This window comes from Chenopodium album, chromosome 10 (genome assembly GCF_948465745.1).
Source record: "Chenopodium album chromosome 10, dcCheAlbu1.1, whole genome shotgun sequence".
NCBI lineage: Eukaryota > Viridiplantae > Streptophyta > Magnoliopsida > Caryophyllales > Amaranthaceae > Chenopodium > Chenopodium album.
In genome coordinates, this window is record NC_137843.1 from 4,440,297 (window position 1) to 4,465,518 (window position 25,222).

Sequence of the window (25,222 nt, forward strand, 5' to 3'; positions counted from 1 at the left end):
GGATCATGTGCTTTAAATAAAGATAAAGTACAATTTTCACCATAACCTTCCGTTTATAGTGTGTTGCAACTATTATAATATTTTCATTTTAAAGAAATGTTGCAACTATAAAGAAACGGAGGAAGTAGTAATTATTTTGGTCTAAGTGTCATCATGTGAGTATGACCTTTGTCAATTATCATATTACCCGGTACATAAATATCCTTGAGACTTGGTATCTGCCACCTAGCATCATATCATGTATTGACGTATGCGGCTCACGATGCATTAAAACTACAAATAAAAATATGTCAAATGTGCCCAAGAGAAAATAAAAGTCCATATTATCCCATGTAAACAAAATTTGTTTATCAAAGGATATTCAAGTACCATTATGTAAAATGAGAAGTATATATATAATTGTAAATGACTTTGGGTAAATATTCAACAATGGACACCAGCAACACAATATTTCAATTGAAATTCAAGGCATAGGGTTAAGGTTTAATACTTTACATAAATAAAATCAAAGGTTAAATTGTATATTTAAGTGTACATGAGAGGTATAATTGTAAATGGCATAGTGTAGAAATGCAAGGCTTAAGGTTAGGATTTTAAATTGGGAAAATGTTTTACACGTAGGATTTAGGGTTATCAATTAAGTGTTCGGGTTTAGGGTTAGGAGTTTGAGTAAAGGATTCAGATTTTTTTTTCCCTTCTTTTGAAAGGGAAAGGGTTAGGATTTAGGGTTAAGGTTAAGGCATAAAGGTTTAGGGTTTAGACTTTAGGGTTTGGGTTTAGGGTTAGGGTATAGGGTTAAAATTACCAATTTACCCTTAGAAAATTATCGCTTTACCCTTAGGACGTAATGAAATAAGTAAGTAATGTTTAGGAAATTACCAATAAATTCTAATTATGAAATAAATCTGATAAAGATATGGAAAATAAAAAAAATTTATCAATTGACATTTAGTGAAATAATAAATAAGTAATGTTTTTTCAAAAAAAAAAGTAATGTTTATTTCTTGTTTTGAAAAATCAATAAACTAGTTTTAAGGTTCAAAAATAAGAAAATTTGTTTGAAAATCAAACGGGAAAAATAAACATCTGTATGGGAAAAATAAAAGGCGGAGAGAGAATATGCGGAGAAACAGGGGTCGGAAGAGAACAAAACAAGGGAAATGAATTGAGGGATGGATCTAATAGCCGTTGTGGGATTAGTATAAACAACTGGCAAGTAGCGGAAAACATTGGAAGGTTCGACAGATTGCTCACCTAACAATTTTTTGTTTATTGTACTTCCGATTTATTTTAAAATTTGCCATGATTTTGATTTGACAAACTTTTAAATTAATCGGATATACAATAATATATTATACTCCCTCCGTTTTTTTTAAATGCATTACTTGAGATTTTGTTAAAAGAGTTGCTCAACTTTTACAATAATTGGAAGGGAAATTACATTCTTATAAGATGTTTGCTCGACACACTAAAGCTCCAAGAAATACGTAAGTGCAGAATTCTTCTTACTTCTTAAATCACAATATATTTGTGGATGGTCAATGAATCTATACATTATGCATGTTGTATAACTAAAACCTTAATTATTTTAGCTAAAATTTAATGTGAGATTAAGAAAAATCAGAGTAGTATATATAGTTACATTAAAAATATTTTGTTGCTTTTGTTTAAAGAGCTACAAAGGTGAATGATGATAATTATTATTTTTAATTATTGATAAAAAAAATATTGCTATTTGTTAGGGATGTATATAGGAGGGCTAATGAGTAAATTCACTTAATTTTTGTGATTTTTATTGCTGCAATGGTAGTTTTAATGTATTATTATACTTAGAGTAGTATTTTTAATGTACTATTATACATATATTTTATACTAATATTGTATAAGTCTTATAGCTGCTATTTAAATAACAGTTATGTGCCAATACTTAACCTAAAAAACATAATATGAGAATATTAAACCTAATAATAAGAGAATATTCTACCTACTCTATCATAATCTAGTAAAACTACCTTGAAACATTATTTTAAAAAAATTAAAAAGAACAAAATTCATTATCATGCAAATATTATTTACTTATCTTTATTTTAAAAATATTAATATTTATGCTCCGTTTTTTTCAAAAATATAAATAAAAATAAAAAAAATACTACCTTCGATTTTTTTTTGTTGCAATTTTGGAGTATTATTTATGAGATATAAAATATTCCAAAGTTGCAACTAAAAAAAATCGAAGATAGTATTTATATTTATACTTCGTAACACCTTTCACAAAGAGCCACTCTCAAAACCCCCCAAGAAACAATTCATTTAATATACGAATTATGTTGCATCACATGTACTCTTACTATGGAATAGTAATTTCAGAAACTAGTGTAGGTCCCGTGCAAATGCATTGTCGTAATTACTAATAAATATGGTGTATAAAGAATTGAAATAAATTTATTTTTTTCATATGCCATTTTAGCTAATATTTTTCTTTTCGTAGATTTAACTATTACAATCTGACATACATATTTAATTTTTTATTAGAAACAATATACATATTTAATTTTATGCATAAGAAAGATTTCTTTTTGTTTCAATATTCCAATGTCATAAAATTTTCTTTTTAAGCAAATGGAGGTTGTATTAGATTTTGTTTAAAAATTCCCCAAAAATTATCACAATTGTTTGATCCACTTAAGTTAAATATAATAATATTATATAATTTTCCCTAAAAATTCTCTTCCACACAATAAAAGATATGTTATTATATATTTTTCCCAAAATATTCTCTTCCACACAATAAAAGATATGTTATATATTTAAAACAATATTTAGTTAAAATTTTAGTTAAGAATTATGATTAGAAAGTAGGATGAAATAAAATAGAAAGAAATGTAACATGCACATGATATATGGAATATAGAATACTCCCTCCATCCTTTTATTATATGCCTATTTATCATTTACATGGTAATTAAAAAAGTTAAAGATTCCTTAAAACTAACTAATAATTGGAGTATAAATATGCATGTGGGGTTAGAGAGACATAGATAGAAAAAGTGATTGGGAATTAAGAGAGAAAAAGTATTGGAAATTAATGTCAAAAAAAAAAAAAAAAAAAAAAAAAAAAAAAAAAAAAATTGACAAATCATCAAAAAGAGAATAATATTTTAAAAAAATACAACCTATAAATAGAAACATACACTTAATTGTGATGACCTAAAAAAGGAAAGTAGACATATAATAAAAGGATGGTGAGAATAGTATTTTTTTTTTTTTTTTTTCAGAAAACTTCAAAAAAAAAAAAAAAATTGTAGAAAGATTTGTCAAGTCATTTTTGTAAGTTATTATCAACGTGTCTTTTAGTATATAGTTATTGATGATTGATAAAACCAGCATAGCTTCATAGTTTAAAATCTTGATTTGTTGTTCAAACTTACATAGTTTAATAGAATGTGTTTCCTAACATCAATATTCTTGCATAGTTTCCTAACTAACCAAATTTTACGTTGCTTTCACCTAGAGATCATAGTGTACAACTAAACGCCCCTGACGCCTTGATTGTTTAAGCAAGCATCCCATTCCCTCTTATACTACGAAAATTTGACTAGCAACTTCCGAATCACTTCGCTGCTAACATATACAGGAGACATGCAAACTATCTACATTACATACACAAAATATTGTAGATTTTGTAACAAGCATGAAAGGCCTATTACTTAATGATCACACAATCACGGTTGCTCATTATAAAGCCATAAAGCATGCTCTTTGCTGCCAGGGTTTGATTAGGGGTCCCGCATATGATAACCTTACCATCGGTTCCAGGAGAAGGATCATGAACAATGACAGTTGCACCTGAAATCTAGTCCAAATAACAATTAGGTCAATATGATAGTTTCTGATCAATGCAAGTAAGCATCAGCTTAGCACTAATGTAGAACTACACTACTACGCCAACAAAAGCAAAAACATATATAGAAGTAATTATGAACATTTTCGTGGGACGACAAACGGAAAAGCACAGCAGTAATGCAGTTGAGAGCTAATTATATGAAACTTATGCAGGTCACTAGAATAGTGCCAATTTGTCCTTCATGTAGAATTGTAGATCCCAGACCTTAAGTGATTCTTGGGAAACAGATGTCAGAAAGGATCAGACAGCACGAGTCATCAAAAGGATTTTAAAAACAAGATTTTTAAGAAGGTACATATTCCAAAAGCACTTAAAAGTGTAGATACGAAGAGGTAGTGACCAGAAATCTTTGCGATAGTTACTGAAGGTCTAATAACAGTTAAAGTTTAGACTCCAAGCAGCTATCTTTTGACATAAATTTGACATAAAGCAAAATGCATAATGCAGAAATACAGCATCCTAGCTAATCACCTCAAGATACTATTTTGTTTAAATCACCCTTCCCAAATTCCACTGCACCACACACCCCCAATGAAAGTAAGAGTCTAGATATAGGCTGATTACCTGTCTCAGACGAGACAGATTAGCACTACCTTCACCATACACAAGACCAAATTCATGAGCAGGAACCACAATTTCGACTTCCGTATTTCTGATGACAGAACACTCGTCCCCACTGCACAAGCAAGTAGCTCAAAAGCATTAAAAAAGGAAATTGAGAAACAAAATTTTTGCTCAATATATATACTTGCAATTTCCATACCCTTGCCACTTATTTAAACGCACAGAAAAAATCAAGATAATACAATACAGAGTAGTAGTTTGTAAATATCCAATATGGCTGTTTACATTATGAATATCACATCATTAACAGATAAACCAACACAATCACAATTTCTTCATTCAGAAAATACTAGCATTTTGTTTAATCACATCACCCAAAAGCCCACTTCAGACAGTTGCTACCATCAAATCATCTGGAATACTCTAAGTAATTTTAGACAGAAAATTAAGTGAAAGGTTGGATGATTTGATTAATTTGCAAAAGCGTACAGCGTTCAATGGCTTTAGGCCATTACTCTCCAAGGTTTCCCCATACAATTTCTGGATAGTTATGCCATCTAAGGCTTACAATATTTATACTACTCCTTCCCTTCTTCTCATTGGCCTAATGCCTTAATTGCTCTAGCTACTTTTCTTATCTTCTTGCTAAATTGCTCACATGAGGGCTAATAAGCCAAAGTCCTGCTCTGCACTAAAGAGCCGTTGCTGCTTGAAGAGGAGCAGTGTGGTGAGCCGTCCCCTGCTGCTGTGTTCCCTCTTGCTGTGGCTGCTTTTGTCTTTGTCTCCTGCTGTAAGTGATTGTGATTGGTGGTGAGGGTGAGTGCATTGCAACACCCCCCCCCCCTAAAACAGCCACCTTGTCCGCAAGGTGGAAGTCAGGAAAGGCGGCATTGATAGCTGCAGGGTCTTCCCAGGTAGACTCAAAATCAGGCACCCCGTGCCACTTAATAAGGACCTCAATATCCGTCCCCTGCCCTGCCTTTGCCCGTGTCTCCAGAACCGCTTCAGGCACTACCACGAGCTCCAGCTCTGGTGTTATCTGGTCTGGAATCGTAGGAGCGTGATAACTATCCCCCACCACTTGCTTGAGTTGCGAAACATGAAAAACCGGATGTAGCTTGCACTGATCTGGCAGCCTCAACTTGTATGCCACTTTACCCACGCGCTGAATGACCTCAAAAGGGCCATAGAACCTGGCAGCCAGCTTCTCAAAGGGGCGCCTTGCCAATGACTTTTGCCGATACGGCTGAAGTTTGAGGCCACTGAAAATTCCACTTCCCTTCTCTTAAGATCTGCATTCTTCTTCATGATTTGCTGAGCACGAAGCAAATTGAACTTCAACTCATCTAACATGATATCCCTTTCCCGCAGCACCTCCTCAACCGTATCTACTGGGGTCTGTCCAACTCCCACCCTGATCAAGCGTGGTGGCTCTCTGCCATACACCGCCTTGAAGGGTGTGCAAAGGGTGGAAGAGTGTGGGGTGGTGTTATACGAGTACTCTGCCCAGGGCAACCACCTTGCCCACGATTTGGGTTGCTCACTAGCGAAACAACGTAAATAAGTTTCGAGTCTTTTGTTGACCACCTCGGATTGGCCATCCGTTTGTGGGTGGTACAAGGTGCTTCTCTTCAAATCGGTCCCTTGTAAACGAAACAATTCCTTCCAAAATATACTCACAAAGATTCGATCCCTGTCGGTGATAATGCTTCCCGGAACTCCGTGCAACCGCACCACTTCCCTTACAAAAATTTCAGCAACTCCATACGCGGTAAAGGGGTGTTTAAGCCCTATAAAGTGAGCATATTTTGACAGTCTATCTACTACCACAAGAATTGTGTCAATTCCTTTGGAGCGAGGAAGGCCTTCAATAAAGTCCATCGTCACATCCTCCCAAATCCGCTCCGGCACGGGTAAGGGTTGTAATAATCCGGCCGAGGACTGTTGCGACATCTTGTTTCTCTGACACACCATACACTGCCGCGTATACTCCGACACATCTTTCCTCATACCGCTCCAGAACCACTCCGCTCCTAGCCTCAAATAAGTCTTGGTTTCTCCAGTATGACCCCCCCTCCGGAGAGTCGTGGTATGCCTTGAACAGGGCAGCCCTGACACTCGAATGGCGAGGAATCACCACGCGCCCTTTGTAACATAATTGCTGGTGCTCAATTGTGTATCCAACCATGGCTTCCCCTTTTTCCACGGCCTTCCTCAAGTGTTGTAACTCCTTATCCCTCTCAATTTCTTGCTTCAAAATACCCCAATCCACTCCTTGCGTGGACAGCAGCGCCCCCAATTCTTTCTCTGCTCTTCTTCTCCCCTCCTCGAAAGTGCGTTGGCCACCCTATTAGTGACCCCCGGTTTATATTGGAGATCAAAATCAAAGCCAATCAACTTCCGCACCCATTTTTTATACTCCATGCCGATTTCTCTTTGTTGTGTGATATATTTGAGGCTTTGCTGATCACTCCTCACTACAAATCTCCTCCCAAGCAAGTAGTGCTTCCACTTTTGCACCGCTAAGCACACGGCCATTAATTCCTTCTCGTAAATCGACTTACTCCTTCCTCCGGGACCAAGCACCTTACTAAAATAAGCCACGGGTCGCCCCTCTTGCATTAAAACTGCACCGAGCCCAAATCCAGAGGCATCGGATTCGACTATGAAGGTTTTCTGGAAATTCGTCATGATTAAAACCGGCGCTGATGTCATCGCTTCTTTGAGCTGCTGAAAGGTGGTGTCGGCCATGGAGGTCCACCCAAAATTATCCTTCCTTAGTTGATCAGTGAGGGGATAAGCAATTTGGGCGTAATTTTTGATGAACTTGCGGTAGTATCCTGTAAGCCCAAGGAATCCCCTTAAATCTCTCAAGGATTTAGGAGTGGGCCAAGCTAACATGGACCTAACTTTGTCCTAATCCACCGAAACCCCCTCTTTGGATATTACGTGGCCCAAATATGCCACTATCTCCTTACCAAATTCACATTTTTTCATATTTGCAAATAAAGTATGTTTCTCAAGCGTGGCTAAAACAATCCTCAAATGCATAATATGATCATCCTTGTTAGCACTATAAATCAATATATCATCAAAAAATACAAGGACAAATTTGCGCAAGTGAGGACGAAATACCTCATTCATGAGCGATTGGAAGGTGGCCGGAGCGTTTGTGAGTCCAAACGGCATCACAAGGAACTCGTAGTGGCCCTCGTGGGTTCAAAAAGCCGTCTTGTGTGTATCCTCCGGCTTCACTAAAATTTGGTGGTACCCGGCTTTAAGATCAAGCTTGGAGAACACTTGTGCCCCATTCAATTCATCAAGGAGCTCATCAATCACGGGAATGGGATATTTATCGGGCACGGTTTCTTTGTTTAGAGCACGATAGTCCACACAAAAACGCCAAGACCCATCCTTCTTTTTCACCAAAAGAACCGGGCTCGAAAAAAGGCTAGTTGAAGGTTTGATAATCCCGGCTTCTAACATCTCTCCAATTAATTTCTCGATCTCATCCTTTTGGAATTGAGGATATCGATATGGTCGGACGCTCACGGGATTAGTGCCTTCCTTAAGTATAATTGAGTGCTCATGATTTCTAGTAGGTGGCAGCCCTTTAGGAGCCTCAAATACCCCTTTATACTCATGTATTACCCCTGCCAAAAATTCAGGAACCTCTTCTGCTCTCCCTTCTTCCTTCGTGCCCTGAATTCGGTTCAACTCAACAAGTAGTCCTCCACTCTCCTTTCTCAAGGTCTTGATCATAGCCTTCAAGGTAATTCCCGTTCGAGCTAGACTCGGATCACCTCGTATTGTCACCGACCGATTGTCGAGCGTGAATGTCATCTCTTGGAGCTTCCAATTTGTAAGCACAACCCCAAGTTTTTCCAACCATTGAATTCCCAATATCACATCCGAGTTGCCTAATTGAAGGGGTAGGAAGTCCTCCTCCAATTCCACTCCTTCTTGTAGATTCAAGCGCACTCCCTTACATTGCCCCCTCCTTCCCTTAATGTTCTCTCCATTGCCCAATGAAACACCAAAAGGGGTGTCTCCCGATATAGTTAACCCAAGTGTTTTCACAGCTTGTTGGGCTATGAAATTATGCGTGGCGCCGGGATCGATCATCACTATCACGGTTTGCCCATTGATTGTGCCGTGGAGCCGCATGGTTTTGGGGTTGGATAGGCCCACAATTGAGTTCATGGATATGAATGTCGGCATTTCCTCCTCTTCTTCACCTCCCACGTTCTCCATAATTGCTAACTCCCCTGGATTGTCATACTCCTCTTCCTCCACCAACAAAACACTAAGTTGCTTGGCCGGACACACGTGAGTAGGCCCCGTCCAACGACCGTAACACCGGAAACACAAGCCCTTCGCCTTTTTATCTTGAATTTCCCTTTCCGTCAACCTTCGGACCTCACCATTAAATCGACGGCTGGAACTTACTCTGTTGAAGTTAGACGTTGCGGGGTGATTCACTGAAGCAATTGAACTTTGGGATGTGCTGGGTGGGTGTTGGGTTGTTTTGTGTTTGGGTTTTGGCTGGGTTATAAGGTTGAGTGTTTATGGTGTTGTAAGTTGGGTTGTGAGGTATGGTTTGGGCTGACCCAGTTCCTAAGATAGTAGTAGCCGGGCTTTTGTTAAAGTAAGAGTAGGGTCCATGTCTATTAAACACCCCACCTGTTTTCTTAAGCCCGGCGACCCGGTTTCGCTCCTCAACCCGCACCGCCAGATCCATGGCATCCTCCAAACTCAGCGGGTTTAACATACGGATCTCAGCCTTCACTTCATCCTTCAAACCATTGATAAATTGGGCCTTCAACAAACTTTCGGGAATACCTGGTAGAGGTGCAGCCTTTTCGATGAAGACCCGCCGATAGTCCACCACGGTGGTGGTTTGCGTCACAGCAAGCCATTGCTCGTGAAGGGTCCCGGCGTTAACAGGCCGGAATTGTGTGAGAACCCTTAATTTCATGTCATCCCAGTTAATCACCGGTCGCCGTCGAGATTCCCATTGGTGCCACCGCAGAGCGTCACCCTCCATCGCCACCACTGCAGCCTGAAGCTTCTCCGCCTCGGTCAACCTATAAAACTGGAAATATTGTTCTCCTCGTAGGATCCACCCATCTGGATCAGACCCATCAAACGTGGGTAAGTCAAGCTTTCGGAATTTCCAGCGGTTGTCGTGGTTGTGGTTGTAGGGAGGTTCGTCAGTGTAGCCGTTGTGACGTGGGTTGTGAGGTGGTTGGAACTCTGTTCCCAGTTCCCAGTTCCCAATTCCCGATTCTCAGCCCGCTCAGTCCTCCGGCGCCTGCTGGTGGTTCATTATACCCACCGCTAACGTGCGGCGAGCCGTTGAAACCTCCCAGATTTTGTGGCTGCTCCACTTCCTCGTTCATACCTGTGTTCTGGGCTGGTTGTTTGCCTAGGGCCTTGAGGGCGCCTCGTATTTCGTCAAGGACCTTGTCCTGCCTGCTCGTCGTCATGCTAATCTGTTGAGTGATGTCTTGCCGGAATCGGTCTACCCTGCCGTCCATCGTTTGCCTTACCTTATCAATGGCGTCCTCCTGCTGCTTCTTCAAGGTCTGTTGCAAGGAGTTCTCCCCGTCACCTAGCTTTTCGAACATTTCCTCCACCTTCTCTTCCAGCTCCGGTGTCACTGTCAACGGAGTGGGCGGCATGGCGGCTCTGATACCAAGTGGAATACTCTAAGTAATTTTAGACAGAAAATTAAGTGAAAGGTTGGATGATTTGATTAATTTGCAAAAGCGTAAAGCGTTCAATGGCTTTAGGCCATTACTCTCCAAGGTTTCCTCATACAATTTCAGGAAAGTTATGCCATCTAAGGCTTACAATATTTATACTACTCATTCCCTTCTTCTCATTGGCCTAATGCCTTAATTGCTCTAGCTACTTTTCTTGTCTTCTTGCTAAATTGCTCACATGAGGGCTAATAAGCCAAAGTCCTGCTCTGCACTAAAGAGCCGTTGCTGCTTGAAGAGGAGCAATGTGGTGAACCGTCCCCTGCTGCTGTGTTCCCTCTTGCTGTGGCTGCTTTTGTCTTTGTCTCCTGCTATAAGTGATTGTGATTGGTGGTGAGGGTGAGTGCATTGCATCATCCAGTAACAGCATTTAGTACAACTCATATATATACAGTCACTTAAGTAAACTAAGGCATCAATCAAGAATACACGGATCTAATTGACTCACACAAGCAAGAGTGTGTTAGGATAAAAAAAAATAGTGATAATGACAGATGTGACTGTTGTTTCAAGCACTGGCAAAGAAAAGGAGATAAAAACCCTTCAAATATTTTTTTGTTCAGTTCAGCTTATTTAACTAGTTAAAAGCTAATTTCAGCAAAACATATAAGATTCATATGTATCTGCTTATCAGGTTATACAACAGATGAAAAGATCAAATCACATCAGATGCAAAAAAATACTTCCTCTGCCGCTGCCTCCCTTTCTCCTATATGCCACCACCGATCATAACCTTCATCCTCCATCGCCTGTAGTTTCCACCTCCATCATTGCAAGTTTGGCCTCCTTTTGACAAAAATGGTACAAACTTGATTTATACAAATAGTTATATTTCATGAATATTTCATGCAGTACAAGTGTTTAGGAGGAGAGTAGTTAGCTGATAAATTTATATTACACTTACAGATCTCATATTTTTCATTGAGTTGGTGTTTTGATTACTGGCTGGAATGGATGAAAGAGGTGATGGTGACCATGCTTTTAATTAATGAGAAATGCAATGAAAAGTCGGGTTGGAGTGACTATTTTAGGTGGTGCAGGGGTTACACAGTGGTGGTGGTAGGGAAGAAGATGGCAATCAATAAGGATCCTGGTCTGAAATGGATAGGATGCAAATGATGGTATAAGTGGAGGAAGTGTGAGGTGGTGGTGCTAGTTGTGACATTTGCAATGGTGGTGGGACTGCAAGGAGACGGTTGTAGTACTGTCACCAGTGCCTGTGCAAGGATGCAACAGTGTACAGGCTAAAAATAAAGAAGGATTCTCCATATGGTTTTTATTGATTTAGAGAAGGCATATGCCAAGGTGCCAAGAGAGGTTCTTTGGTGGGCAATGTTGAAGAAAGGTATTCCACGAAGGTACGTGGACCTGGTTAAGAATATGTATTGGGATGTGTCAACAAATGTAAGGACATATGGAGGGTTGACAAAAGATTTTCCTATTACAATTGGATTGCATCAAGGGTCTGCATTAAGCCCTTTTCATTTTGCAACGATTCTAGATGAAGAAACAAGGCCAATTCAAGATGAGGTTCCATGGTGTTTGCGGATGATATCGTTTTGGTGGATGAAACTAAAAATAGGGTTGATGCCAAATTGGAGCAATGGAGGCAAAGGTTGGAATCTAGAGGGTTTAAGCTAAGTCGGAGCAAAACTGAATATTTGATATGCTGCTTTGGTATACATAAGAGAACAAGTGATGATGTAGTGAACTTGGACGAAAAGGATTTGACCGTGAGTGAATGATTTAAATATCTTGGGTCGATCATCCAAAAAAATGGTGACCTTGATCAAGATGTGGCCCACATGATTAAGTCAAGGTGGCTTAAATGGAGAGCGGCCACAATAGTGTTATGTGACCAAAGCATTCCTTTGCTGTTAAGGGGAAATTATGTAGTACTACCAAAAGATCTGTGTTGCTGCTCTATGGTACAGAATGTTGGGCTTCTAAGAAGAAGCACATTAAAAGGATGGATGTTACGAAATGCGCATCCCAAGATGGATGTATAGGAACACACTAAGAGATAAAATAAAAAATGAGGTTATTCGCAAGAAAATGGGTGTCGCAGGCATTGCAGACAAACTAATAGAAAATCATTTGCATTGGTTCGAGCGTGTAAGACGGAGACTCGAGGGTGCACCGGTACAAAGAGTGAAAGAGTGGGACTATGGAGAGGTTAAACAAGGGAGAAGGAGACCGAAAATGACTTGGTTGGGAAGAGTTAGGAAGGATATGAAGCATATGGATTTGCATGAAAATGAGGTATTCGATCGTAAGGGATGGAGGAGGAAGATTTTTGTGGATGACTGTACGGAATAATCACTTTTGGTTCATATAGCCGACCCCAATTATAGGATTAAGGCTTTGATTGATTGAAACTATACCAAAACACTTAGAAAGAAAAAGGAAGATAATAATTTCCTTAACATTCCAAAGTCTTTCAACTACCCTTAAGACTAGTGATTTACATGATTTACAAGAAAGAGCTATATTGATGAGATCCATACACTACTGACCTGCCAAATTCTGAGCTGCAAGATGCCATAAAATCACCTTGAATTTTCTTTAATGTAGTCTGAGAATGTCAAGAAGAACACTGCAATCAACAACCACCTAAATACTTAAGTTTAACTGCAACATAATGAATAATGATAGATGACAAATATAATAGTAATGAGATTTTACTTCTGATGACAGAACCATGGATGATGAAGAAATGTCTGTATCATGAGAAATTGCAAGGCTATCCATTTCACTTGACAAGGTAGTTGTTGCCTGTACATGTGGAGACCGACCATAAAGTGTGTGTGGTAGAAGAGGTCTGGCGGAAAATATGCTTTCCCTCAGCGTCCATGTGACTTGAAGCACACAAGTATGCACATCAGAATATTCACCATCTACAAAAAGGTATTGTGTTCAATCTTAGGGAATTATATATGTCGACAAGGCATATGCAGTGCATATATCATAATCTATATGCTTTAAAAGCGTAATATCATAATTATTGAATTTAACAGAAGAAACTGATGCTAGGAAACTCACCTTCTTAATACTTAACTCGTAAATAGGAAAAAAAAAAAAAAAAAAAAAAAAAAAAAAGTGATCAAGTATGTGCATTAATAAGAAGCACGAAAAACAAAAAAGATATAGGATATAAGACTAATAAATTTTGCCTTGGTATGCAAAGAGTATTCCCCTATTTGCTACTTTGCTATAGAAGTGCGCCCAGGATAGGGACGATAATTAACACGATTTATGGTTCAAATAAAAATTGTCAGTAGCTTAGGGACAGCTATTTATGTCGTATATGGGGGACACGGTGAGCATGTTACATATTATCGAAAAATTACTGGTAACAGAAGAGATCTTTCAGCAGCATTCGCAAAGATCATGTATATAATGGCAAAAGAGAACTTGACCATGTGTGAAACAGATGATGTTGATCACCCAAGATGAACAATCAGAATGAAAATGACACAGCATAGGCATCATCCTTCACAGACAGATAATCATAGGGGGCTGCCCAGTTAATCTTCATGATTAACAATTTTGTCAATCTTTCCTGCCATGTCAGAATCTTGGAATAGAGAAAGTTCAGTCAGCAGGCGAGTCACGATACACGTTGGCATATTGTTTGTAAACGGCGCTGTTGTTACTTAATGGGGTTGTTACTAGCTTGACAGTGGAAGATGAAAGTTATGCTGCATTTAATGTTGGTAGTTGGTGGTTTGTGGTTTATAGACCATTCATTTGCAAGTGACGTAATATTAGTCCATTTCGTGGAATTTGACCCTTAAATTGAATCTAAAACACAAAAATATAGAAATATTGCTATCATTTCTATTTATTTGAATTTGATTAATAAATACTTCGTATAAAATATTAAACATGAATATTGTGTGTTCGTTAAATTCGAATATCTTACGTAAATGTTTTATGCTTTTTTATTACTGTAAAAATTAAATTTACTATTTAAAATATATACTTGTACTTTTTTTGTTTTCAATTGTTGTAACATACACATTTTTACCGTATATAAGAAAAATGCACCTCATATGATTTAAAATATGGTTAACTGATTGATAATAGTATGTGGGTCATGAGTTTTAAATAAGAAAAATTTATGACTTAACAAAAAAAAAGTTCAAATATGGTGTGTTGCAACTTGCAAGTATTATGAATTTAACTTAAGAAAGTGTTACAAGTTTCTAAAACCAGAGGCCGAATTAAATTCATTAAAATTTAGGACATTTTGTGAAAAACTACCTTAAAAAGAAATTTTTTTGCGAGAAACTACCTAATAAAAAAATGTTGTAAGAAACTACCTTATAAAAGAATAAATGTTGTAAAAGATTACCCTTGGTCGAAAAATCATCATTGACTTTTATTTTCCGGCGTTGATCATGTCACGTGCCAATTAAGAAAAAAGGAGGAAAAAAGTGAATTAAAAGTCACGTGATTGGCACGTGATGTGGTCAACGCCGGAATTTGAAAGTCAACGGTGACTTTCCGATCAATGGTAGTCTCTTACAACATTACCCTTTTATAAGGTAGTTTCTTACAACATTTTTTTTATTAGGTAGTTTGTCGCAAAAAAAGTATTTTATAAGGTAGTTTTTTACAAAATGTCCTAAAATTTACTCATGGTTAAAGTCTACTGTATAAATTAGATTATAGTATTCATATCAAATTTTGTGATTTGAACTGAATGTGGATGAACCGACCAAAGACTTATAATTTTTTTGGGTGTTTCATCCAATTCACCCTTTGGACTAATCCGGATTCGATGATCAGTTTTGGGTGATTAGGTTTCATTCCCCTCCAAATCGTTGTTGCGGGGGGATCGAACACGGGTCCTCCACTCCTCCTTACCAAGTGTAGTCTCAATCACCATTGCACCAACAATCAATTGGTTGTTGTTGCACTTAATGCATAAGATAACGACCACTTTAATAAACGTGACACATAATATGAAACAAATGTAATATAAAATTTTTTTTTTAAAAAAAGAAAAAAATACCTAGCTTTCATAAGATTTTGGAAAGACTGACAGTAGCCATATTACATTTCTTTATCTATCTTTAAATTTTATTAGTTGGATTTAGTGAAGACCATGAGAGGATATTGATATAATATTAAATGTAGCTTTTGGCCCAAAAAAAGAAAAAAAGAAAAAAAAAAAAAAAAAAAAAAAAAACTCACCTCCAAATCTTTTTAAAACACTAACGTAAGTGTGACCCTCCGTACATTATAAGAGGTTTCCAAAAATTATATAAACTTCTAAATGTATCTTAATTTATCTAAACTTATCTAAATTTATTTGAACTAATTTGAATTTATCTAAACTATTAATCTGAATTTGTATAAACTTATCTAAAATTATATAATAATTATCAGAACTTTTTTTTTTTTTTTTGAATGGAATAATTATCAGAACTTATAGTCATGAAATAAGATAAAATAAGGTGAATTGAACAAACCCTTATCTGAACATACTTTAACTTATTAGAGCGATCTTATTATAGATTATTTTAGTTGTAAATTCAAACATTACTAAAATGTGAAAATCTTGCATTATTAATCACGATTTAGATGCTAATTTAAAATAAACAATCTTAATACTTCTAATAATTAAGTTGCCAATGAATTAACGATGATAAATCGCTGCAAAGACGATGGTAAATGCAAAACGGTAAGAAAAAAGTCATTTTACAATGATGTGATAATCACCCGATCAAGGTGATAAATAGTCATTTTTTGTAACACCTAGTTGACCCAAAATAATACTCTCTCTCCTCTTATTCTTCCAATACTTTTGTTTTTCACAATTTTTAATTCTGTCAATTTCCCTACTAGCTCTATATTTTATTACTTTGGTCGTGCTTGGTGAATAGCTTAAAGCTGAAAGCTGAAGTTGATTATATTAGCTGATTTGGACTAGCTTATTGTATTAACTGATTTGACTAACTTGTTTTAGTAGTTGATTGTATAATAGTGTTTGGTAAATAACTGATAACTTGAAGTTATTTGAGTATGTAAAATGACTAATAAGCTAATTGTAGGGTAGGTAGTTTAGGTAAGAATTTAAATTAAATGGGGTATAAGTGTCATTTCACCATAAATTAATGAATAGTTAATTGAAAAAGCTCATAAAAGGAGCTTTTTCAAAAAGAGCTTATTTATTGGAATAACCTCTTTAAATAAGCTTCTCACCAAACACCTTAAATTAGCTTATTTAATAGTCAATATGTTAATATTGGTCAAACAAGTTAATTTTGCTCAAATAAGCTGTTTACCAAACAGAGCCTTTATCTAATTTCTTCTAAAACTCCGCACATGGAGAAATGGAGCAAGTATTAAAAAAACGAACGAAATATTTGTTAAGGGAAAGGGACCTTTTATTTGAAATGGTAGAATATGTTTAACCTCTTATGTCTTACAACTGGTGTCCTATTTGTTTTTTGGGTTTTTCTATATAGTGACCTTGTTTTTTTCACTTTTCTACGTTGTGCCCCAACATATATGACTTTCTACACGGTAACCCCAATATACTTTTTGTTTCCATACGGTAACCTTGCCGTTATATATCCTGCCGTTAAAAAACTCCGTTAGTGGGGCCCACCCTCCATTTATTAATATTATTTTTATCGAATTGGTATTCCGTTAAAAGTTTCAGGGGCTATTTTGGTCCTTAAGGGACCAAATTGAGCTCAGATTTGACAAAAAAATAACGTAAATGTCTCGTTTTGTGTGTTAAAATATCAACACGTAAATCGAGACATTTCTTAATAAGCAAAACGAGGCATCTACGTTATTTTTTTGCCAAATCTAAGCTCAATTTGGATCCTTAAGAGCCAAAATAGCCTCCGAAACCTTTGACGGAATACCAATTCGATAAAAATAATATTAATAAATGGAGAGTGGGCCCCACTAACGGAATTTTTTAACGGCAAGGTTACCGTATGGAAACAAAAGGTATAATGGGGTTACCGTGTAAAAAGTCATATGTTGGGGCACAACGTAGAAAAGTGAAAAAAAAAACAGGGTTACTGTGTAGAAAAACCCTTGTTTTTTTGTTTAAAAATCTACTTTGATATTATCATGTTGTTCTTATTTTAATTTTGAAATTTGAATTTATACGCTTCATTCCTATGGCGGAAAAATGGTAATTTCAAACTAAAAAAAGTATAAATAACTAATACGAGTATATCAACAAAATCAACTCTTTGAAATCCCAACAATAAATGTATACACTTAGGGCCTGTTCTCATACGTTTATTTTCAGTTCAGTTCAGTTCAGCTCCTAATTTCTTTTTCTTATAAAATATTATTTCGGTTCAGTTCAACTCTAATAAGTTCAGTCAATGAGAACAGACCCTTATTGCATATTTACAATTATAATTACAGTATGACTTGAGTACTCCATATTTGGTCTCTTCATTTGAGATGTCCTTGGATCAGATCTGGTATTATAAAAATCAAAGAATTAATCATTAAAACTACACACTGTAAAAAATTTGAAATTTAAGTATACATAATTAAAAACAAATTAATAAGAAAAGCAAGTTATTAAAAAAAGGAAATGCATCGGATAGATTGAACGAAGAAAATTAGGCGAATTTAAGAGAAAAACCAACCTCGTTATTTTTCGCTTGAACACGGCAATATACAAACAAATTACATTAATAGTACGGAGTACTGTATAAGACTAAAACTTAAAACAAAATTAATTTTACCACACCTATTCAACCAGTAACAAAATCCCAAAATAATCAATCATCCACGGATCCACCCCATAAAAACTAATCCACCATTCTTAGAGCAACCCATAAAAACAAGACAAAAAAAAAAAAAGCTCCTTACAAAAAATCAATCAAGCCAGTTCGATATGCTGAACCGGGTGATTATCTTATTGTATATTATAGTGGTCAAATAAATTTAAGAGCTCCTTACAAAATACCCAATCAAGCCGCATGCAAATCCAAAAAAAAATAAAATTTAAAAAACTTTCAACAATTTCAAAATTTACATACAGTTCAAATCAGAGATGAAACTGCATTATTCCATATTCATTGTTAAAACTGAGGATATAACTTTTGCAACTTACTATGACTTAATCCACGTTGATTTCCCCTTCGTTGTCTTCAATAATCATACACCTCCAATTAACCAATTGGTATAGTCCCATTGTAATTGTGTGTTCCAATAATTTGCAAAAGTGAAGTCGTGAGTGTTAAAATATTTTGCAAAAACATAGTCGGTACTCGGTAGTCGGTGCTCTAACATTTCTTGATTTGGAGTTGGAGGTGAGTTTCACTAGTTTCCTGTGATAACAAACACATGATTGACCAAATACAAAGGAGAGAGAAAATAAAAAGGAGAGAGAGAGTTAAGTGTTTGACAGTGAAGACTTGACGTTAACAAACGGCTGTCATATGGCGTTAATCCCAAACAGCAATCAGTAATATTACGTGGATGCTTAGTCATTATAGTTGGCCAAGTCAACACACGGAAGTTACCATTGCATCCTCATAGTAATAGGTTGAAATACCATAAATGCCCCTAGATTAACAAAATTCAGCAATCATGAAGATTAACTGGTATTTTCCCATAATCATACCTGTATAATTTTCTTACCCGCTAAAGTAGCAGAAGTACACTGACTGTCCAATATTTGCACTTCAGCACCAGCAGTATCTTTCATATCCAACATATTGACTTGGCTACATGAAATCAGGAGTTTTGCAGTCACAAAATCTCCTCTATTCTGACCTGCGTGCCCAGATCCTGAGGCAGCTTCCACTAATCTTGTGAAAACACGGAGAGTAGCTTCTTGGGCTGGGGAATACTGACATTCCTTTTTCTAGAAATACAAGCCGCCATGCAGAAGACAAGAAGCTTATCAGAGATCAAGCTCACACAAGTCTCTTACCCAAAAACACAAGGCTGAATATGCATAGCTTGTAAACTTACTTAGGCCTAAAATAAAAATAAATAGTAATACAACAACAGCAGAAGCAAAGATAAGAGGATTTGAAAAGAAAAAAAAAAATCCCAGTTTTGGCAATTTACACTCCGTGGATGGATTTACCTCAATATCCTCGCACCCTTTACTTGCAAATTTTACATTTCTACAAGACTTGATGAAAGAAGGAACTCTAAAAGAGATTAATCATTATACTTGTATATTTTGAAATGCAAGTAGGGGATTTATCTAAGCGTAATCCAAGTACAACTTATCATTTCGGCATATTGAAACAAGTTGCTGAAATGATAATAATGAGCAAGTAGAATATCAAATTCTAAAGTGTTAAAAATCTAGGATAGTAGTATATATAATAAAACCATGCAAAACTTAAAAGGGACAAGAAGGAACCAGAGTGTATATCAAAAATGTTATAAACAAACCTCCATAGCAGACACCATAATAACACACTCATCACTTCCCACTACTGGGTCTAACACTTCTATACGAGTTCCTGTTTCCCTTTTTAGGGCTTTCATTATGCTCCCTCCCCAGTCGATCAAACCATCAGCCGCATAAGTGGGGCAAAGCAGCCTGAAAGCCACTTCTTTGGTCCCCGCAACCACACAACTTTGGCCCCTGTCTCCAGCATCTGTATCAATGCTTAGATGTTTTTGTGCATGCAGATCATGTGATACCCCATCGGAAACTGGACCACGAAATTGACTTATAGCTCTTGAACTGTTTCCTTGAAGACAGTATGTAACAGCAAGCAGTGCCTTTCTAGTAGCCAAGGAATCACCTGTAATCTGTAACACAGAAGTACATCTGAAGAATCAGTCAAAAAAAGAACTTATGACCAGATCTTATGGACACAACAAAAAACAGGCTCAGTCACATAGACACGAGTTCACCACATTTTACAAAAATAAAAATAAGAAGAAAAAAAATTAATAAAGTGAGGTTTCTCAAGCATATCAAGGTTTGAGGTAAAATTTGAAGCATTTAAAAAATCGATAATTCTCTTCTCAACTATAATAGAAGTATGGTCAAAACTATTTAGCCATGAAGGTCCAAAGTTGACATGTTGATACTTGATACCATTAAAGGTTGATATGGGCCAGCATTTTCTGTCCCTAACTGAAGTTTGAATGCAACTTTTATGACTTTTGTGAGCTGAAAACAATTGTTTTCTCCTCTTCAAACAGCAACCACATAATATAAACCACTCTATTTAGAGATTCCCAAAATAGTTTGCTATGTGTTTGCCAACAAAGCAATGTTGCCAATATATGAGTTTACACATATCATCAACTACAACCAATATTATACATGAATTTGTTCAAATAAATAACCAAAACCAAATCAACATGATGCACAACAACTAGAATAAACTCTACAATCATTTTACAAATTGTTCAAATTATAATCACCTTTCTTTGAAAAAAATCTAACATTAGTGTCTTTGTATCATCTCATTGCAAAAAAAAATTACTGTCTGTTCCATAATAATTGACACTCGTAAACTTTTTTATAACTTTATTTGTCAATTATATAACATAAAATGTTAAAAAGTAAGTGTTATACTAGTATTTATCTTATTGTATACTTTTGGAATATCAAGTGGGGAAGATAATTGGGACCAACATCCAAGTCCCTACTTTCCAATTCTAAAAATGAACACGAATAATCAGATTAATTATACCTTGAAAACATAAATCATTCTGCAATAACAACACTATCAGTCTTAAATTCTTAAACCTAATAATGGGGTCAGCTACATCAACCAAAATTTAACGAACAAAATTAATTAAAATTTAGGCGTGGATCACAAGAATACTAATCATGGATTATAAAAATATTCCTAATTTCACTAATTCTACATCAAATAAAACAAAAAGTAGAAAAACATAAACCTGAATCAAATCATCAGAGATATCAGCACAAAGAGGATGCTCCTCCAAAGGCAAAACCCTAATAGTTGCACCCACAATTACAACCAACGACTTAATCTTCTCTTCTCCCTTCACCGTCAACAACCGGCAACACTCGGCCGTATTCTCTTCCAGAATCTTCCAAACCCTAAACACCGCCAACTGCGCCGACGAAACCTCGAACTTTCTCTCTCCTCCAGCACCATTACCATCCCTCAAAACGAGAGTCTTATCCAAGCTTCCGGGTCCGACGATGTTGACGATACACTCGTCGCACCCAGAAAGTGGGTCTTCCACGCGAAGTAAGGAGAGACCGGTTTCACGTGAAATCTTCTGGGACATGGCACCGCCGTGTCCTATGACGGCGCTGCCGGCTTGTATGGGGGAAAGTAGGCGGAATGCCACATGTCCTTGAGGAGGTTTGAGGTGGGGTTTACGGGTGGTGTTCCCGGGTTTTCCGGTGGGTTTTTTCTGGGTTTTTTTCATGGTTTTGAAATCCAGAATTGTGGAGAAGAGTATGGAAATGAAAGGAAGCGTATGTCTGGGAGACTGAAAAGATAGGTGATCAGCAGAAATTAAGGACGTGCTATAAAATGCGCGGGAAGTGTGAGTACAGGAAACTTTTTTTTTTTTAAAGGTTTGTGGATATTTGTCTTATTCTAAGGTTTGGAAATTATTTTTTCACATTGGGATAACTTCATTTTAAAATTATTTTTCTTGTACTCGTACTAAAGTTTAATTGTATATCAGTCGGAAAATAAATGTAGTAGTGGCATTGGCTTTTAAGGAAAAAGAGTCGGAATTTATTATGTAGAAGGTGAGTGAAAATGTTTTATATTTGAATAATTCGGAATATTCAAGATTTGGATGTATTTAAACATGGACCCGGGTAACTAGTATTTTATCATTATATAAGTGGTTAAATGTTTTATTCATTCGTATTTATTTATTTTATTTAAGAGGAAAGAAAATATTGTGACCTTAATCTTTAGGGAAACAAATTTGAGTCGATTTTGCAAAAGGTAAAAGAAAACGTGTTGTTAGAAGTGAAAACATGTTTGTATTTGAATAAATTGTGGCCTTAATCTTTAGGAAAACAAAATTGAGTCAATTTTGCAGATTGTGAGAGAAAACGTGCTGTAAGAAGTGAAAACGTGTTTATATTGGAATACATTGTGGCCTTAATTTTTAGGAAAACAAAATTATGTCAATTTTACGGTATGTGAGAGAAAACTTGTTGTCAAAATTGCAAATGTGTTTATATATGAATAGATTATGGAGTAATAGGATTTATATGTATGAGACGTGTGCTTAAAATTTTAACAAACGTGTACAACTCGTAATACATTAACCACCAAAAGCACTAAAATTTGGCTTATATATATATAACCAAGGCAAATTTTAAATGCAAATTGTAACATATATTTATGATTTTTTTTTCAATAGGGTAACTTAATTTTTGTTATGAAACTAAAGTGGTTGGTTAATTTTCTTTTTATTTAATTAAAAAGGAATGAATTTATTAATCTAAACCAATTCACAAAAGATGAGAAAAAAGGTAGTATTGTTAAAAGTGAAAGCTAGTATTAAACTAGGTTAAGTCCCGTGCCATGTACGGTTATTGACAAAAAAATTATGTACCTATATACTTATCAGTGATCATATATTGTAATATCTCGTTTTTAGTCATTAACTTTTGTCTATCTCAATTGTATCCTTGAAACGGATATTATGCTTGCCACATAAAAACTTATAGTAGAAGATTTTTTTTAAAAATATCTACAAAGATTATATTTTGCTATTCTATTTTCCATATTAATTAGTTAATTGAATGTGAATATAAATAAAAGGTAAATATCATTTCTATTTATATAGTAATTAAATTTTACAAATAATTTCCTTAAATAAATTTTCTATTAAATAATTTTTTTTAAAAAAATACTAAAGACACACCTGAAACTGACATGTGTCATTGCTGGTGTATCTTTTGGTATATAGTTATTGATTGATTTGAGTGTTTTACAATAAGATTTAAATACATACGGTGTGCACTTAAAATTTTAACATACACTTACTAATTGTAAAGTTGCTATACACATTGAAAATACTAATTTTTTTTTTTGAAAGGTTCTTTTTTTTAAAAAAAAAAATAATAAAAAAAAAATAAAAAATTGAAAGGTAAGATCATTTTTTAGAGTTCCAGAGTTTGGGTTATGGAATATGGATGTATGTAATAATAAGAACATCATTTTGCCTTTTTTTTTTTTAACCACAGATCTCTAGTTTTCCTTTGAATTTGTATCCTATATTCACCCATTCATTGATTTACAAATGTTTTCTATTTCTATCGAAATTTATGCCAACAGTGAAGCTAATAATTTACGATGAAAAGATTAGTCAATAAGGTTACAATCTAGTTTCACCAGCTAGCATTAGCTACAAGTCTACATTGAACACTGGTTAGTGGTAGGAGTAACAATTTCTAAAGCAAGCATTAGGGCCGTTAAATAAAGAGGCCACCCCCTTTCTAATTGTAAACTTGCAACAATATACATGAAGTACTCTGCTACTCTCTGTATTGGCTCCCTCAAGTGGAAAATATCCTGGCTTTCTACATTGACACACTTAGCAAAAGAATATTCACTCCTATCTTATTTACAGAGATCAGCGGGTATCTGCACAAGCGTGATAGCAACAGCCTTTGACAGTCATCGAGCAGCCATAATAAACGCCTGAAGGAGGCTCCGAGCTGCTAAGGTCTGATCAGGTGTCCCGGATATTAAAACCTTCTGATCACTCACCGGGCAATGATCCTGCACTTCAACTTTTGCTCCTGAAATCTGAGCCAATGACATGCAAGATATCAATACTCAATATTGTCCAGCAGTAATAATGAAGGGAACCTATTTTTCCAATTAAATAAACCATGGCCAACAGGAAACCAAGTCACCAAACTAAGTTCACCTTCATTTGTCATATCCTATGGGAAATTAAAAGGGTAAATCACAACCAACACAAACCGACAAGCAGAGCACACCCACATTCTGGGAGGATTCCACTTCCACCCAGGTGGATCAGGGCCCGACATAAGCAGCCTATACATATCTCATCAGGAAAATTACTCTCTATCAACTAACATGCACAAATGACGCATAGGTAGTGATAGTCAATGGAGACTAGAAGTTTGAGCATCAATCCAAATGAGATTTTTTTGTCAAAGATAGGTGGCTTAAACTCTTGGAAGGCAATCCCATGTGAAATAAGCACCAAACAATCAAGCAGTGAGCTAAGGATTCCATAGTTCTCAAAATTCAAATGAGATTTATTGCCAAAAATAGGTTGCTTAAATTCTTGGAAGGCATTTCCACGTGAAAAGAAGCACCAAACAGGCAAGCACTGAGCTAAGGATCCCATTCCATTAGACAACCATTGCCTTCTTACAATTCACTGCCCATTCCCATTTAGAAAAAGAATTAAGAATAGGACAATTATTACCGTTCGTATACGAGATAAATTACTGCCATCATCTCCAAAAACAGAACTAAACACATCTGCTCGAACAGATATCTCCATCTTCGAATTTGTCACAATAACAGATCTGTTGATGCTGCACAATTAGCCAAATATATAAACAAACAGAGAAAGGCTCCCTTTATGATCACATCAACAACATATATTGATACACATTGTCCAGAAACAATCTTTTTCAAGCCATGAATCTGCTAGAAGTGTCAACTATAGTTGACATTTGTTCAGAACAATGTTATCATCTAATGAAGTATTTTTATGCAGTACTCCTCACAAAAAAAGTCTCCATAAGATCGGAACGGCACAAATTAGCACAATAAACAGCTAATATCATCATGAGCATTATCAAAGCAAAAGGCTATACTGAAAGTTTTTAAGCAAGTTACAAAATAAATTGAAAAATTGAAAACAATTATTGATGTCCCGGACAATTAGATCATCAGAAAGGATATCACAGTCAATTGCCAAAAATATAAAAGCAATTAATCTAGCATGTAGCAATATATATGACTAACCTGCCATATTCAGAATCAACAGTAACTGTCGTTAAATCTCTTGAATG

At 35.9% G+C, this 25,222-nt stretch overlaps 1 protein-coding gene and 1 long non-coding RNA gene across 2 annotated transcripts; both read right to left on the reverse strand.

The window, feature by feature from the left end:
• Window positions 1-18,762: 18,762 nt before the first annotated feature.
• Window positions 18,763-21,618, reverse strand: LOC145562975 (KH domain-containing protein HEN4-like). Its single transcript, XM_081623388.1, has 4 exons — window positions 21,115-21,618; window positions 19,642-20,007; window positions 18,854-19,096; window positions 18,763-18,795 (listed from the first exon to the last, which is right to left on the reverse strand). Exons 1-4 carry the CDS (start codon window positions 21,616-21,618, stop codon window positions 18,763-18,765), a joined length of 1,146 nt encoding a protein of 381 aa, XP_081479514.1.
• Window positions 21,619-23,544: 1,926 nt separating this feature from the next.
• LOC145563220 (uncharacterized) lies at window positions 23,545-25,218 on the reverse strand. Its single transcript, XR_014094514.1, has 3 exons — window positions 25,176-25,218; window positions 24,628-24,739; window positions 23,545-23,972 (listed from the first exon to the last, which is right to left on the reverse strand). It is a non-coding gene; the product is annotated as an uncharacterized LOC145563220 (long non-coding RNA).
• Between the last annotated feature and the right edge of the window lie 4 nt (window positions 25,219-25,222).